General features: G+C 70.2%; 6 protein-coding genes across 6 annotated transcripts; 4 read left to right on the top strand and 2 right to left on the bottom strand.

Annotated features, from left to right (window-relative positions):
• Nucleotides 1-803: 803 nt before the first annotated feature.
• On the top strand, nucleotides 804-3,413 carry MICPUN_59952 (predicted protein; the record flags this gene model as incomplete). Its single annotated transcript, XM_002503843.1, has 1 exon — nucleotides 804-3,413. One exon carries the CDS (start codon nucleotides 804-806, stop codon nucleotides 3,411-3,413), a length of 2,610 nt encoding a protein of 869 aa, XP_002503889.1.
• A 432-nt stretch (nucleotides 3,414-3,845) lies between these two features.
• MICPUN_59951 (predicted protein) lies at nucleotides 3,846-6,792 on the top strand (the record flags this gene model as incomplete). The annotated part of the gene is made up of 1 exon (XM_002503842.1): nucleotides 3,846-6,792. The coding sequence occupies one exon, from the start codon at nucleotides 3,846-3,848 to the stop codon at nucleotides 6,645-6,647; it is 2,802 nt and encodes a 933-aa protein (XP_002503888.1). The 3' UTR covers nucleotides 6,648-6,792.
• A 141-nt stretch (nucleotides 6,793-6,933) lies between these two features.
• On the top strand, nucleotides 6,934-7,777 carry MICPUN_59950 (predicted protein; the record flags this gene model as incomplete). Its single annotated transcript, XM_002503841.1, has 1 exon — nucleotides 6,934-7,777. One exon carries the CDS (start codon nucleotides 6,934-6,936, stop codon nucleotides 7,642-7,644), a length of 711 nt encoding a protein of 236 aa, XP_002503887.1. The 3' UTR covers nucleotides 7,645-7,777.
• Nucleotides 7,778-7,847: 70 nt separating this feature from the next.
• On the bottom strand, nucleotides 7,848-8,357 carry MICPUN_59949 (predicted protein; the record flags this gene model as incomplete). Its single annotated transcript, XM_002503493.1, has 1 exon — nucleotides 7,848-8,357. The coding sequence occupies one exon, from the start codon at nucleotides 8,355-8,357 to the stop codon at nucleotides 7,848-7,850; it is 510 nt and encodes a 169-aa protein (XP_002503539.1).
• A 426-nt stretch (nucleotides 8,358-8,783) lies between these two features.
• MICPUN_59948 (predicted protein) lies at nucleotides 8,784-12,303 on the top strand (the record flags this gene model as incomplete). The annotated part of the gene is made up of 1 exon (XM_002503840.1): nucleotides 8,784-12,303. The coding sequence occupies one exon, from the start codon at nucleotides 8,784-8,786 to the stop codon at nucleotides 12,234-12,236; it is 3,453 nt and encodes a 1,150-aa protein (XP_002503886.1). The 3' UTR covers nucleotides 12,237-12,303.
• MICPUN_59947 (predicted protein) lies at nucleotides 12,275-13,244 on the bottom strand. The gene is made up of 2 exons (XM_002503492.1): nucleotides 13,211-13,244; nucleotides 12,275-13,018 (listed from the first exon to the last, which is right to left on the bottom strand). Exons 1-2 carry the CDS (start codon nucleotides 13,227-13,229, stop codon nucleotides 12,375-12,377), a joined length of 663 nt encoding a protein of 220 aa, XP_002503538.1. The 5' UTR covers nucleotides 13,230-13,244; the 3' UTR covers nucleotides 12,275-12,374.
• Nucleotides 13,245-13,381: the final 137 nt, after the last annotated feature.

Below are 13,381 nucleotides of genomic sequence, written 5' to 3'. Positions count from 1 at the left end.
GAGCTCGTCGAATCGCGCGTCGGCGTCGCCAGCTGTGTCCCAATCGGCGCTCGTTCTTTTCGGTCGCCCGTCCCTCTCGCGTGCCGTGGTCGGCGTCGCTCGCGGTGCTGTGGCGGCACGTCGCTCCTCCTCCCGCGTGCTCGGGCGACCGGAGGACGTTCGAACCGTGAACGACGGGGATGGACGCGCGGGTCGGGGTCGCCGCGCGGGGAAAAAGTCGGCGCCGTCCATCGCCATCGCGAGGTCGAGTCCGTCGGGGGACGGAGCGGCGGGCTGGGTCGGTGCGGCGCGCGCCTCGTCCGGCCGGACGGTCTCGCGATCGTCGCCGCCGCGTCCGGCTGAATGTTCCTCGCGCTCGCGCCGGCTCGAGGCGGGATATCCCCGAGACGTGAGCCTGCGCCTTCCCCTCACGGGCGCCGCGCGCGGCGGCGGTGGCGCATCCTTCCCGCCCCCCCCGCGCGACGCCGACGACGATTGCGAGTCGAGAGAGGCTTCGGCGCGAGCGACGTGCGCGGGTTCGACGCGTCGATGGCGCGTGTGCGGTGTCGTGCGCGCCCACGGCGTCGCGGATGGCGTCGTGAGCGACATGATCTTCGCTCCGCGCCGCGCTCCGGGTGGGCGGGCGCGTGACGGGGAAAGTGACTGCCGAACTTTTCACGCGCTCGGGCGAGTTCCGAAACGGCGACACGTCACCTTCGGGAACTTTTTGGGTGACGCTCGCGAGAACGTCCACAGTCCCCCGCGCGGGGTTGGCGGGGCGTGAGCCGGGAGACGCGTTCGAAACATCTCGCAGGGATCTCGCGATGGCGTGCGCGAGGCTGCACGCGGCGCTGATGGCCCGCGCTCCCCCATCGGCACCCTCACGTGCGTGCGCCCGAGATTTGGGCCATCGGGCGAGGACGTGGTCGCTCCGGCCCCATTCGCGTCGTCGTTTCGCGAGCGCCGCCGCCGCCGCCGCGGACCACGACGCCGACGATGCCGCCGCCGCAGGCGCGAGGACGATCGTTCTCGAGGCAGCGGACGCACCGAGATCCCCGCCCGAGGCGTCCGCGCCCCGAGGCGCGGTGGTGTGGTTTCGTCAGGATCTGAGGCTGGACGACAACCAGGCGTTTCGCGCCGCGGTTCGCGCCGCGAACAGGAGGGGCGGCGAGGTGCTGTGCCTCTTCGTCTGGTCCCCGGACGAGGAGGGGAACGATGAGGGCGCCTCCTGGGCCCCGGGAGAGGCGTCGAGGGTGTGGCTGCACCATTCGTTGGACGCCCTGGATCGGGATATACGGCGCAGGTACGGCGGCGGCGGCATTCGCTTCGCCGCGGGCGAACACGCCTCCGCCGTCGCGGCGGCCGCCGCCGACGTCAACGCCACCGCGGTGTTCGCGAGTGCGAGGTACGAGCCGGCGCACGTGGAGGGCGACGCACGCACGAGACGCGCGCTGGCGGAGGGCGGGATCGAGCTGATCACGCTGCCCGGTCACCTACTCTTCGATCGCGATAAGATTCGCATCGACATGGAACGGGAGCGGTACTTCTTCGGGACGCTCATGCCCTTCGTGCACGCCGCGGAAAAGTTCGGGGGCGAGCCCGGTGCCCCATCCCCCGCGCCGCCCACCGCGCCCATAGCCCATGATGGTTCGGGCGGCGCTGGTGGGGTGTCCACCCTGGCGTCGCTGGGTCTGATTCCGCCATCCGACGCGGCTCGCGACTGGTCCGCCGGCTTGAGAGCCGAGTGGGACATGTCCGAGTCGGGCGCGTCCGAGGCGTGGGCGCAGTTCAAGCGGATGGGTCTGGCCGGGTACGAGGCCACGCACGGCAGGTGCGATCTCACCCACAAATCGTCCACCTCTTTGCTTTCGCCGTACCTTCGGTTCGGTCAGCTCAGCCCGCGTCGGGTGTATTCGGAGCTGCGCGACGCGCGTTTCGGCACAGCTGTGGACGGCGTCGAGGGGCGCAGGCTCAGCCGCACGTTCTGGCACAGGCTGTACAGGCGCGAGTTCGCGTACTGGCAGCTCGGGGTCTTCCCTCAGCTCGCGGTCACGTCGTGGCGGTCGCATTACGAGTCGCGGGGGGATTGGAGGTGGCCGGAACGTGACCCGGCGGCGGCGGAGGATTTGCGTCGGTGGCAAAAAGGGGAGACGGGTTTCCCCGTGGTCGACGCGGGGATGCGGCGTTTAATTCGCACGGGCTGGATGCACCAGACCGAGCGCATGCTCGCCGCGACGTTCCTGGTGGACTACCTGCACATACACTGGTCCCACGGCGCGCGTTGGTTCCACGATTACCTCGTCGACGCCGACCTCGCCATCAACTCGATGATGTGGCAAAACGCCGGCAAGAGCGGCCTCGACCAGTGGGACGTCTTCGCCGGCGGCTTGGCTCCAGACGGCAGCGCCAGGACCCACGACCCTAACGGCGAGACCATCGCTCAGTACGTCCCGGAGCTCGCGGGTTTACCCCCCGGTCACCTGCGCCACAGGCCGTGGGAAGCGTCCGCCAAGACGCTGGCGAACGCGGGGGTTACCATCGGCGACACCTACCCGGCGAGGATCGTCCCCGACGTCGACGCGGCTCGAGCGCGCATGCTGACCGGTGTCCTCGAGGTGCGGGCGCGCGAGGTTGCGAAGGCGGCCGCCGCGGCCGCCGAGCATGCCGGTTCACGTTCCGATGACCGTTCCGATGACAGTTACGACGAGACTAGCCGACGAACCGACGTGCTCGTCGACGTGTTCACGGGCGCCGATTACGTCGTCGCGCCCCCCGGGTCCACCGTCGCCGCCGACGGCGCACTCTTCCCGCTCTCCACGCGCAAAGAGTTCAAGCGGGCGCTGGCAAAGGCGGAGTCGGGGAAACTCGCGGCGGCGATGGGCGCCGCCAGGGACTGGGCGCTGGCGCGGCTCGACGTGGCCGCCACCGGCGCGGGGGCGCGAGGGGCAGGCGGAGGACGAGGATGCGAGCCGAGCGCCGACGAGACCGGCTTCGCCAGGGCGGCGGACATCGGGCGGAAACGCTCGGCAAGGGCCGCCGCCGCCGGGCACTCGCACTCGCACTCGCACTCGCACGGGGGGCACTCCCACAGCCACAGCCACGGGGGGCACTCCCACGCGCCGGGGGAGGCAATCGGTCACGCGCACGTCGGGCACACGCACGGCGGCGGGGCGGCGGGGCGTCGGTCGGGTTCGAGGTCGCAAGGTCGCAAGACGCCGAGGTCGACCGGGGGCATCGAGCACAGGAGCAGCAGCTGGGCCAAGGGCGGCGGCAGCGGTCGCAAGGCGGCGAAAGGTCTCACCGCCAAGGAGGTGGAGCGCAAGAAGGTCAAGGCTGGACGGAGGGAGGCGAGGGAGCTCGGGCGCGCGTGGTCCTCGGGGCTTGGCGTCGGCGACGTGGAGGGGTACGGAGACGAGTCCTCGGACTGGGACTGAGGGCACTAGCTGAGCTACTAGGCTGAGTGATCACACCGGGCAACCCACCGTTGGAGTCGAACTGTGTCAACTTCCCGTCCAAGGCGCCTCTCTCGCGAAAATATCTTCCGCTTCCGTGATAACGACATTCCGTGATGACTGGATAACCAGTGGGAGAACTTTTACCGGTGACCGGGGCCGCTGGGCTGCTCATAGACTAGGGGCGCGGAGCGCGCGGGGCTGTCATCGCGTCGCTCGGCCCGTTTATTTAGGTATCGACGATCGGTTCCGGCGAGCGGGGTTCGACGGACGACCCGGGGGCATCCATCGCGACGGGTGTCGGAGTCGGTGGGAAGGAATCGGTGGGAAGGAATCGCCGCCGATCGGGCCGCGGAAAAAAAAGGACGCGGGGCGCGCATCTGGGCGGTGACTCACGAAGGTGTCGGAGCCACCATGGCCCCGACGATCGAGCGCAGGGTGCGGAAGTTATATTGGGAGGGCAAGCAATACGTGGACGATTACCTCGCGGGCGTGGACCATGGCGAGCTTAAGAACCTCGGCGCCCTGTGCGCCAACTGGGCGGCGGTCTCCGTCGCGGTCACCACGCTGATCTGCCTCTTCGCGCTGGGTCAGGCGGGCAAGGGCGTGCTCACCACGTGGTACCTGTTCGTCTCCGCCGTGGCCCTCTCCTCGTGCGTATTCACCATGACGATATTCGGGTACTGCCGCGGGTACTGCAAGCGGACCCTGGAGCAACTCGAGGCGCGCGCCAAGGGGGGCCCCAACGCGGCCGATCCCAAGAAGCTGAAGGTGTGCGGGCAGTGCGACGCCCCCTTCGCGAACCAGCGCACCAACCCGGCGGGGAACAGGTGGATATGCGCTTCGTGCGGGATGATCTCCCGCAAGCCCAAGCTGGCGACCAGGGAGGAGCTGGACAGGTCCAAGGCGGCTGGAGAACGAGCGTCGTCGTCGTCTGCCGATCGATCGCCGCGAGATTCGGAAATCGCGGCGCAGGAGGCGGAGGAGAGGCGCCAGGCTGTCAAGCAGACCAAGGACCTCAGGCGGCGGCACGCGCGGGAGATCAAGGAGGCGCGGGAAGCTGCCGACCGCGAGGAGCGCGAGGAGATCGCCCGGCTGATCGAGGAGGAGAGGCACCGCGTGATGACGGCGAGGGCGGAGGAGGAGCTCGAGCGAAGGAGGGTCGAGGAGGAGGAACGAGCCAAACGGGAGGAGGAGGAGGAGGCAGCCGCGAGGTGCGCGGCGGAGGAGGAGATGGCGGCGGCGAAGGCGAAGGCAAAGGCGAAGGCGGCGGAAGGAACGGCGGAGAGGGCCGCGGCGATGACGCGCCGGCACACGTCGCTGACGAAGATCCCGGCGCCGCGGCCCATCAACATACCTCCCCCGATCCCTCCGCCGGCCAAGCAGCAGCAGCAGCAGCAGCAGCAGCAGCAGCAGCAGCGCGCGGCGGTCCCGCTCGTCGCCGCCGCGAAGGTGGGGGCGGCACCGGTACCCGCGCGACCGCCGGCCACCCCGAGGTCCTCCGCGCCGGCCACGCCGTCGACGCCCGACTTTGACCCGCCGCTCCCGCCGATGCGCCCGATGCAGCCCCCCGCCGCTGCCGCGGCGTGGGGCGGCGCCGTCGCCGCGGGCGGGTCCCCGCACGCGCCCGTGAGCCCCCACGCGTCGACATCGCCGACGGCGTCGTTCGTCGCCGGGAGATCGCCCGCCGAGCGGTCCCCCCCGCCGCCCCCCGGCGGCCGATCGCCCCCCGGCTTTGATCCCCTACTCGGGGTTCCCGAGTCGAGGAGATCGTGGCCCGGGGGCGCGCTCGGCGGCCTCGGCATGGGAGCCGCGGGCATCCGGGGGATCCTCGACGGCGAGGAGGAGGTCGCGGCGGTACCCGTGGCGCCCCCGCCGCCCCCGGGGCCGCCTCCGGGCTACGCCGTCGGGGGCGCGCCGCCGCTCCCCGCGGGTCCGCCGCCGAACACCGCACAGAGGGTCGGGATCGCGGCTCCGGGCCAGCCCCCGCTGCCGCCAATGCCCCACCCGAGCCAGATCAAGGCGGCTGCGGCGGCGGAGAAGGGGGGAAACCCCCGCGCGTTCCTCGCGTCCCTCGAGCTCGCCGCCTACGCCCCCGTGTTTGATCGCGAGCGCATCACCCTCGCTGACATCTCGCTGCTCACCGAGCCCGACCTCGAGCGACTCGGGCTGCCGCTGGGTCCCCGCCGGCGGATCCTCGCGGCGATCGCCGGGGTCAACATCGGGACCCCCGGCGGCGGAACGAGCCGGCAGTACCACCTACCCGAACAACCGCAACCCGTCGTTCCCCCGGGGATGTCCGCCGTCGTCGCGCCGAACCCGTTTCGCGTCGCGAGGACGAGCTCCGTCGACGGCGATGCGGCTGGCGCGGCTGGCGCGACGGTTCCCGCCGGGGGGGTGTCGGGATGGAACGGGGGCGGGTTCGGCGGCGGGCTCTTCGGCGGGTTCGCCCCGAGCGCCCCGAGCGCCGAACAACCACTCCAGGCCGTCGGTCCCCCCGGTCCTACCGTCCCTACCGTCGCGACCGCTCCAACCTACAACCACTCCAGGCAGCGATCGCGGAGCACCGATTCGGACGCGCTCGCGATGGATACGCTGGAAAACGACCTCATGGCGCTCACCGGCGGGCTCAACCTCGACGACGACGACGACGACGACCTGGGCCTACCCCCCCCGATCGTCGAAGCTAACACCGGGGACGGTGTTACCATCGGGACGACGGATACGACGACGGCGCCGGCGGCGACGGACGGTTCAATCTCGCCGCCGCCTCGCGAGTCCCCGCCCGGCACCCCGCCCAAGCCCCCGTCGCACTCGGCGCTCGACAGCCTCGACGCCAACGGGGTACCACCCACCGACGCGGCGACAAACAAACACGCGCACGCGCAACAACATCGCGAGGCGACCGACCCGCCGAAGCCGCCGAGCGAGATGATGGTCAAGGCGGCGGCGAGGTTGAGAGCGGCGGCGGCGGCGGGTCACCCCATCCCGAACGAGTTTGTGGATTGCATCACGTGCGAGGTGATGGTCGACCCGGTGATTGCGTGGGACGGGCACACGTACGAGCGGGACCCGATCGCCAGGTGGCTGCAGCGGCACAGCACGTCCCCGATGACGGGCGAGACCCTGCCGGATTTCACGCTGCGACCCAACCACAGCATGAGGAGCCAGATCATAAACTACGGAGAGAAGCTCGCGAGGGAGGGCGGGCACTGACACCGTCAAGACGACGAGCGGAGACCCCACGCGAGTTCACCGCGCCGCACTCCACAGACTGAGACACGTCTGACGTAACACTAGAACGCGCGGCGCGTGAGTCGTTTCGATTCGATTAATTAAAGCACACGACGTTGATTGACTCTTCCCTTCGTCGCGCGCGCCGTCCTGTCCGGCTGTCACCACCCGCGGGCTCCAGCCAGCAGGACCGTGGATATCCCACGTCAGCACAATCAGACCTTCACGCACAGTCGCAGCCGCGCGGGGCCAACCTTCGGACCCGACGATGAATCACGCGACGCTCGCCACCGCCGCCGCGGGTATCACCGTGCGCGTGACCCGGGGCCGCGCGCTCCGCGGGACCCGCCGCCCCGCCCGCGCGCGCCCGCTCGCCCCGCCCCGGGCCGCTAAGGACGGCGATCGGCTCGATGCGCCGAGCTCCGCGTTGAACTCCTCGCGCCGCGTCGCGCTCGGAGGCGCCGCGCTCGCGACCCTCCTCGCGACCCTCCCGACTCGCGACGACGCCGTCGCGTCGGACGCGGGGGACTGGTCCAGCCCCGGGCTCGCCGCCGAGGATCCCCTGCCCGACGTCAAGTACGTCAAGACGGGGGACGGACTCGTGTACGAGCAGGTGAACCAGGGCGCGGGCGAACCCGCCAAGGCTGGCGACGTGGCGGTGTTCCACTGGATCATCCGCCGCGCGAACGGGTACTTCATATACGGCAGCATCGACTGCGGGATCGGGTGCGGCAACGGCGACCCGTCCGAGTACAGGCTCGGACCCGACGGGAACCTCATCGCGGGGTTGGATGAGCTCCTGACGGGGATGAGGCCCGGGGAGAAGCGACGCGCGCTCGTGCCTCCCGCGCTCGGCTACGTGCGAAAGGGGATGGAGCCGCAACCGCCGGAGTTTGGCCAGAAAAGGCAGGTGGAGGCGCACGCGAACGAGCCCCTGGTGTTCGAGGTGAAGCTCATCAAGACGAGAACCGGGGCGTGACGCATCGTCATTGGACGAAAACGGGCACATGCGGATGACGAGCGGTTTCGAGGGATGAACCGCGCGCGGGTCGTTCGAAGATTCGCCACGAGGGGATAAAATAAATCGCGAGATGAATGAATCGATCGCCGACGCCTACGCCCCTCGCGCCCGCCCCGGAGATGCACTAAGAGTCAGCGGCTCTGCGGCTCCGTCCTCGTCGCTCACAACTGCCCCGCCGCCTTCATCTCGTCGAGCGCCGCCTTCCCCCGGTCCAGAATCTCCAGGAGGTAGTCCTTGTTGTACACCGTGTGATCGGGATCGAAGGGTTCGCCCTTCTCCGCGCACACCCTGAGCTGGAAGCCCACCTTGGCCTGCGCGTTGAAGGTGTTTGCGTAGCCGTACCCGACGCCCTTCTCGTGGTGGAGCTGGTAGTTGTTGTACCACACGTCTCGCTTCGCCTGGAAGTCGGCGATGTTCGCCTCGGAGAGGTCGCTGCCGGAGATGATGGACTTGGTGAGGGCGATGATCTCCATGGTGTCGTCGTAGTACTCGGGCGGGGCCTTGGCGGCGGCGGGACGCGCGCCGGTGGCGAGGAGCAGCGCGGGGACCGACGCGAGCATCGAGCGGCGGTTGGGGGCGGGGACGGGCCTTCTCTCCGAGGAGGCGCGCGCGCGGACGGCGGCGCGCGGGGCGACGACGCGCGCGGAGGTGGCGCAGACGGCGGAGGACATGGTGTTTCTCGTGCGGAGCGAGCGAATGCCGTGACGGGGTCTGACCTGCAGTCGATCGTCGCGATTGTTACTCTATCCAGTTCCGCTCTTGGAAGATCTTCGCGATGGAGATCGCAGCCTCCGTGGGATTCTCAAGTCTGACTAGGACCCCATAGAGGATTCGTCAATTAGGAGAGAATTATTCCGATCTCGTCGAGTGGAATGCACATGGGGTATACGACATCGATGTCTATTTACTGTTGGAGTTTATTCGCGGAGTTCCGGGAATCGGCACCGAAAATTTCGGAAAGCGGCGGAGAGTTTGGCGGCGGTGGCGCATCGCTTCGCTCACTCCCCGCGCGCGGCGACGCCCGGGGCTGCGAAAGGAGGGGAGTCGGGTGGACGCACAGAAGGTTAAGACGATCATCTCGAACTGACACGGGCAGGATGGGTAAGAAGACGAAGAGCGTGAACAACAAGCAGAGCACCGGCATCGACTTCATCCGCGCCAAGAAGAAGGTTGGGCGCAAGATCCGCAAGCAGGCGAACGAGACAAACACCGAGGTGAGGGCGAAGCGCATCAACCTCTCGGTCCAGTCGCTCGGCACGGAGGGCAAGGGAGATCAGGTCACGGGGCGCGGGCTGTCCATGCCCGAGCTCCTGAACCAGTGCCAGCACTACAGCGCGAGGGTGCGGAAAGACGCGCTCGACGGCATCAAAGAGCTCCTCGAGACCCATCCCACGTCCCTCGTGCCGTGCGCGGCGACGTGCGTCGAGAAGGTCGCCGAGCGCCTCGTCGACCAGGAACAGATCGTGCGCGCCGCCGCGAGGGGCGCGCTCAGGTCCGGCGTCCTCCCCGCCCTCGGACCTCACGGCATCGCGCCATTCGCCAGAAGATTGGTCCTCCACGTCGGCGCCGCGCTTACGCACGTCGCGCCAGCTGTGCGCCGGGACGCGCCCGCCGTGCTCGAGGCCCTCCTCGACGCGTCGCCGCGGCTCGTCGGCGCGCACGCTCCCGCCGCGACGCTCCGACACCTCGCGGAGCTCCTCAGGCGCGGTGACGACGCGGCGTCCTCCAGCCTCGTGTCAGGCGCGAGCGACGGCTCGGTACAAATCGTCGCCGGCGGGTTGTCAGCCAAGTTTGGGGACATGACCGCCGCGCGGGTGGGTCCCACGCAGCCCCCCGCGAGGCTCGGGCTCCTGCAGTCGTGTCGCAGGTTTCTGGAGGTGCTCGTCGGCGCCACGACCGCCGCGCTGGACTTTGACACGGGCGAAGGTTACGACAAGGTTACGGCGAAGGGGGCGATCATCGCGGGGGGCGGTCACCGCTGGCGGTGGGGCGACGACGACGGCGACGATTTGGACGGCTTGGACGGCTTGGACGGCGGTCCGGACGGGAAAGAAAACTCGAGGACGAGGCGTGCGGGGCGCGCGGAGGGCGCGGGGGTGGCGCTTCACGCGGCGAGGTGCGCGCGCGCGCCGGTATCGGCGGCTCGCGCCGTCGAGGAGTTCTTCGGCTCGAGCTCCGGGGGTCGACGGAGTGGGCGAGTGGCGAACGGTCCGGGGGATGGTCGCGAGGGCGTCGCCGTCGCCGCCGCCGAGCTCGCCGCCCTCCTCTTCGCCGTGTGGGACGAGGCCACGCCCACGCTCAAGGACGCGGGGGGCCCGAACCTGACCCGCGTCAGGGTCATGGCGGAGGCGATGTCGTGCATGCATCTGTGCCTCTGGCTCGTCGACGACGACGGCGACGGCGGGGACGGGGGCGGGGGCGGCGACGGGGGCGGGGGCGGGTCCGGCGCCGCGATGGCCGCGGCGCTCCCGTATCTCGTCGCCCGCGTCCTCCCGATGTTTCCCGCGTCTGCGCCGCCCGTCGGAGACGTCTCCGTTCGCGGGGCGCTCGTGCGGCTCAACGCCGCCACCGCGAGGATCCTCTCCGCCGCCTCCGAGGGCGCCGCGAAGGTGGCCGCCGCCGCCGCGGAGGACGCCGCGCGCGCGCACCGCGCGTTGGTCACCTACTCCGGCGAGATGATGGACCTTCCCTCGGCACCCTCGGCACCCTCGGCACCCGCCCACGTGGCGCCCACGTGGCGGTGGAACCACGCCGCGAGCGTCGTCGACGTCGACGCCGCGGATCGCGCGACGTCGGCGGTGGCGGACTACCTCTCCGCGGCGCTTCGCGGCTGCGCGTTGGACGCCGGGCCGTGCGGCGAGGCCGAGCCGACGCGGGAGGGTGACTACGGCGACTTGCTCCGGATGGCGCGATCGGTGTTGTTGCGTCCGGCGCTGTACGGCGGCGGGGGCGAGTTGGGGGGCGGGGTGGACTCTGACGGCGGTGTGGACGAGCGGGGAACCGACGTCGGCGCCAGCGACGGCGACGAGGAGACCCGGGACGGGGACGACGAAACGATGTGGGACGGGTACCCCACGGGTGGGACCGACGCGGCCGGGTCCAGGGCGGCGCTCGCACACTCCGTGGGCGCGGTGTGGAGCGAGGCGGTGGTGAGCGGTCCCCCCGAGGTACGCGGCGCGTGCGTCGGGTTGCTCGCCGCGGTGCTGCCGAGAGTCGCGGCGACCACCCGCGGGGATGGACCGGGCGTTTGCGCCTCCGTCGGCGCGGACGTCGCCGCGGGTTGGCTGAGGCCCTACGCCAGGCTCCTGTGGGAGCTGAAGCACGGCGACCCGGGGACGACGTCGCGCGCGCTCCGGACGCTGCACGCGGTCGCCGCGCGGTGCTCGGGGGAGGGCGGGGACTCGGGAGACGAGAGTCCGCTGGCGGCGGCGCTGGCGGCGGTCGAGACCGAACTCGCGCCCTTCTTCGCGCGGGTTCCGCCGCCGGCATCGACGGACCAGACGGCACCGAGGCGACGGGGCAAGCCCGGCCCCTTCTCCAAGCTCCCGGCCGCGTGCCAGCACGTCGCGATCGCGCTCCTCGGCCAGCTGCCGCGGCTGTCGCCGACCACGTTGAGGGCGGCGGCGCACGCGGCGTTGAACGAGGACGCGGACCCAAACATCGCCGTGCGCGCCGCCGAGGCGATGACGTGCAACATGCGGGCCGCGCCGCTCGCGCTCTCGGTGTCCTTCCTCTCCGCGCTGCTCACGGGGGCGGGGAGTTGGCGCGGCGCGAGGCGCGCGGCGCCCGCGGCGGCGAGGGCGCTGGTCGGGGTGGGCGACTCGGCTTCGCCGTGGGCTGGCGCGTCGCTCGCGTGGCCGGCGGTGAACCTCGCGGTCGTTCGCGCGGAGCGTGCGGGGGACGTGGAGGGCGCGAGGCGCGCGCGGTTCGGGGTGCTCGTGCTCGCGGCGCTCGCCTCGGAGGCGCGGCGCGCGCAGAGGGAGGCGAAGGAGGCGGGGTCGAAGGAGGCGAGCGCGCCCGTCGAGGGCGCCGAGGAACGGGTGAGCGCGCTGGACGTCGACGCCGAAGCCGCGGTCGTCGCGTGGGCGTGCGACGGCTTCGCCACGGCCCCGGGAGGATCGGACGACGGCGACGACGACCTGCGCGGCGCGAGCGCGAGGCTCGCGAGGTCCGATCCCGGGTGGGCGCGATCCGCGCTCCGCCGCCTGCGCTCGACCCGCGTTCAACCCGCGTTCAACCCGCGTTCAACCTCCGCGACGAACGAGGGAGGAGAGGCGGCGGACACGGCGGGGGAGGAAGGGGACGGAGGCGACGCGAGCAGGTGCGAAGCCGTCGTGTACGCGGCGAGCGCGCTCGCGGCGCTCGCGGGTGACGTCCTCCCCGAGGAAACCGTTCGGGAGTTGGCGGGCGAATTTATCGCGACGATGAGGACGTGCGAGGAGGCGGCGGACGCGTGCGTGAGGGACGAACTTCCCGGGTCGGCGCGGGCGGCGAGGGCCGTTCGCGCCGCTAAGCTCGCGCTGGACGGTGTCGTGGGGGGTTCGGCGTAGTTAGTCGTCCGGTGTTTTTCGGAGCGCGACGAATAAATGCGGCGAATGGCTACTTTTGCGTATTCACAGAGACGAGTCGAGTCGCGCCTAAAGCCGCTCCCCGGCGTCCACCCTCCGCTCCACCACCAAACTATACGCTCACATGAAGTCGTAATCGTCGTCGGGGGTGTACGAGTCGTACTTGTAGTCGTCCAGCCCGGAGTTCGCACCCTTGACGCCCTGGTTGAGGAACTTCTTCTTCCCCTTGCCAGCCTTGGCCTTCTCCGCCTGCTCCGCCTTCTGCGCGAGCGCCGCGTCAGCCTTCTCCTTCTTCACCTTGTCGTTGCGGATGGCGACGATCGACGCCTCGATCTCCTTGACCTCCGCGGCGCTGCTGTTCCTGAGCGCGTTCTTGAGGAACGACTTGACGGTCTCCTTGTAGAAGGCGCTGTCCTTCACCACCGTCATGTACTTGGTCGCCACCAGGTTGCCGTACTTGGCAAACTCCTTCTCGGACTTTGGCGCGTAGGTGGTGAGGTCGATCTCCTCGCCGTCGGTGCCGAAGAGCTCCTTCGCCGCCGCGAGATCCGCCGCCTCCACGAGCTTCTGCCTTCGGAGCTTCTCGGCGACCGGGTCCGCGAGGGTCTCGTCCACGTACTCGACCGTCTCCTTCTTGGCGGGCTTGGGCTTGGACGCGGGCGCCTTCTTGACGGGTGCCTCCTCCTCCTCCTCCTCGTCGTCGAAGGTGGACGCCTTTTTGGGCTCCTCCTTCTTGATCTCGGCCACCTCGAACTCGTCGTCGTCTGCACGGAGGATGAGGACGCGGGGAGACGGGCGAAGGTCAGCACGGGACGAAGCGGAGAAGCGTCATCATCCTTCTCGAGCGGTTCAAAACCGTGGCGGCGGGATAAAATCCCGCGCCGGTGCGCGGGCGGGGGCGCTTGGACGCCCGCGGCGGGGCGACCGCGCGCTCGGGATGGGCACGAGGTACTCACCCCAGTCGAGGTCGGACATCTTAGCTGGTTTTCAGTCGGTCGCGTGCTGTGGGCAGTGACCTGCAGGGCGGGAGCACCTGCCGAAAAAAAGTAGTGGCAGAGAAGGCCCGCGTTGAGCCGACGTGCCGATTCGTGGATCCTATTGGTTTTTCAGTCGTGTGCACGTGATTA

The sequence above is a fragment of the Micromonas commoda genome, chromosome 7 (assembly GCF_000090985.2).
Source record: "Micromonas commoda chromosome 7, complete sequence".
In the NCBI taxonomy this organism is placed as follows: domain Eukaryota; kingdom Viridiplantae; phylum Chlorophyta; class Mamiellophyceae; order Mamiellales; family Mamiellaceae; genus Micromonas; species Micromonas commoda.
Note: the sequence above shows the minus strand (reverse complement) of the source record. Positions and strands in the feature narration are given on the sequence as shown.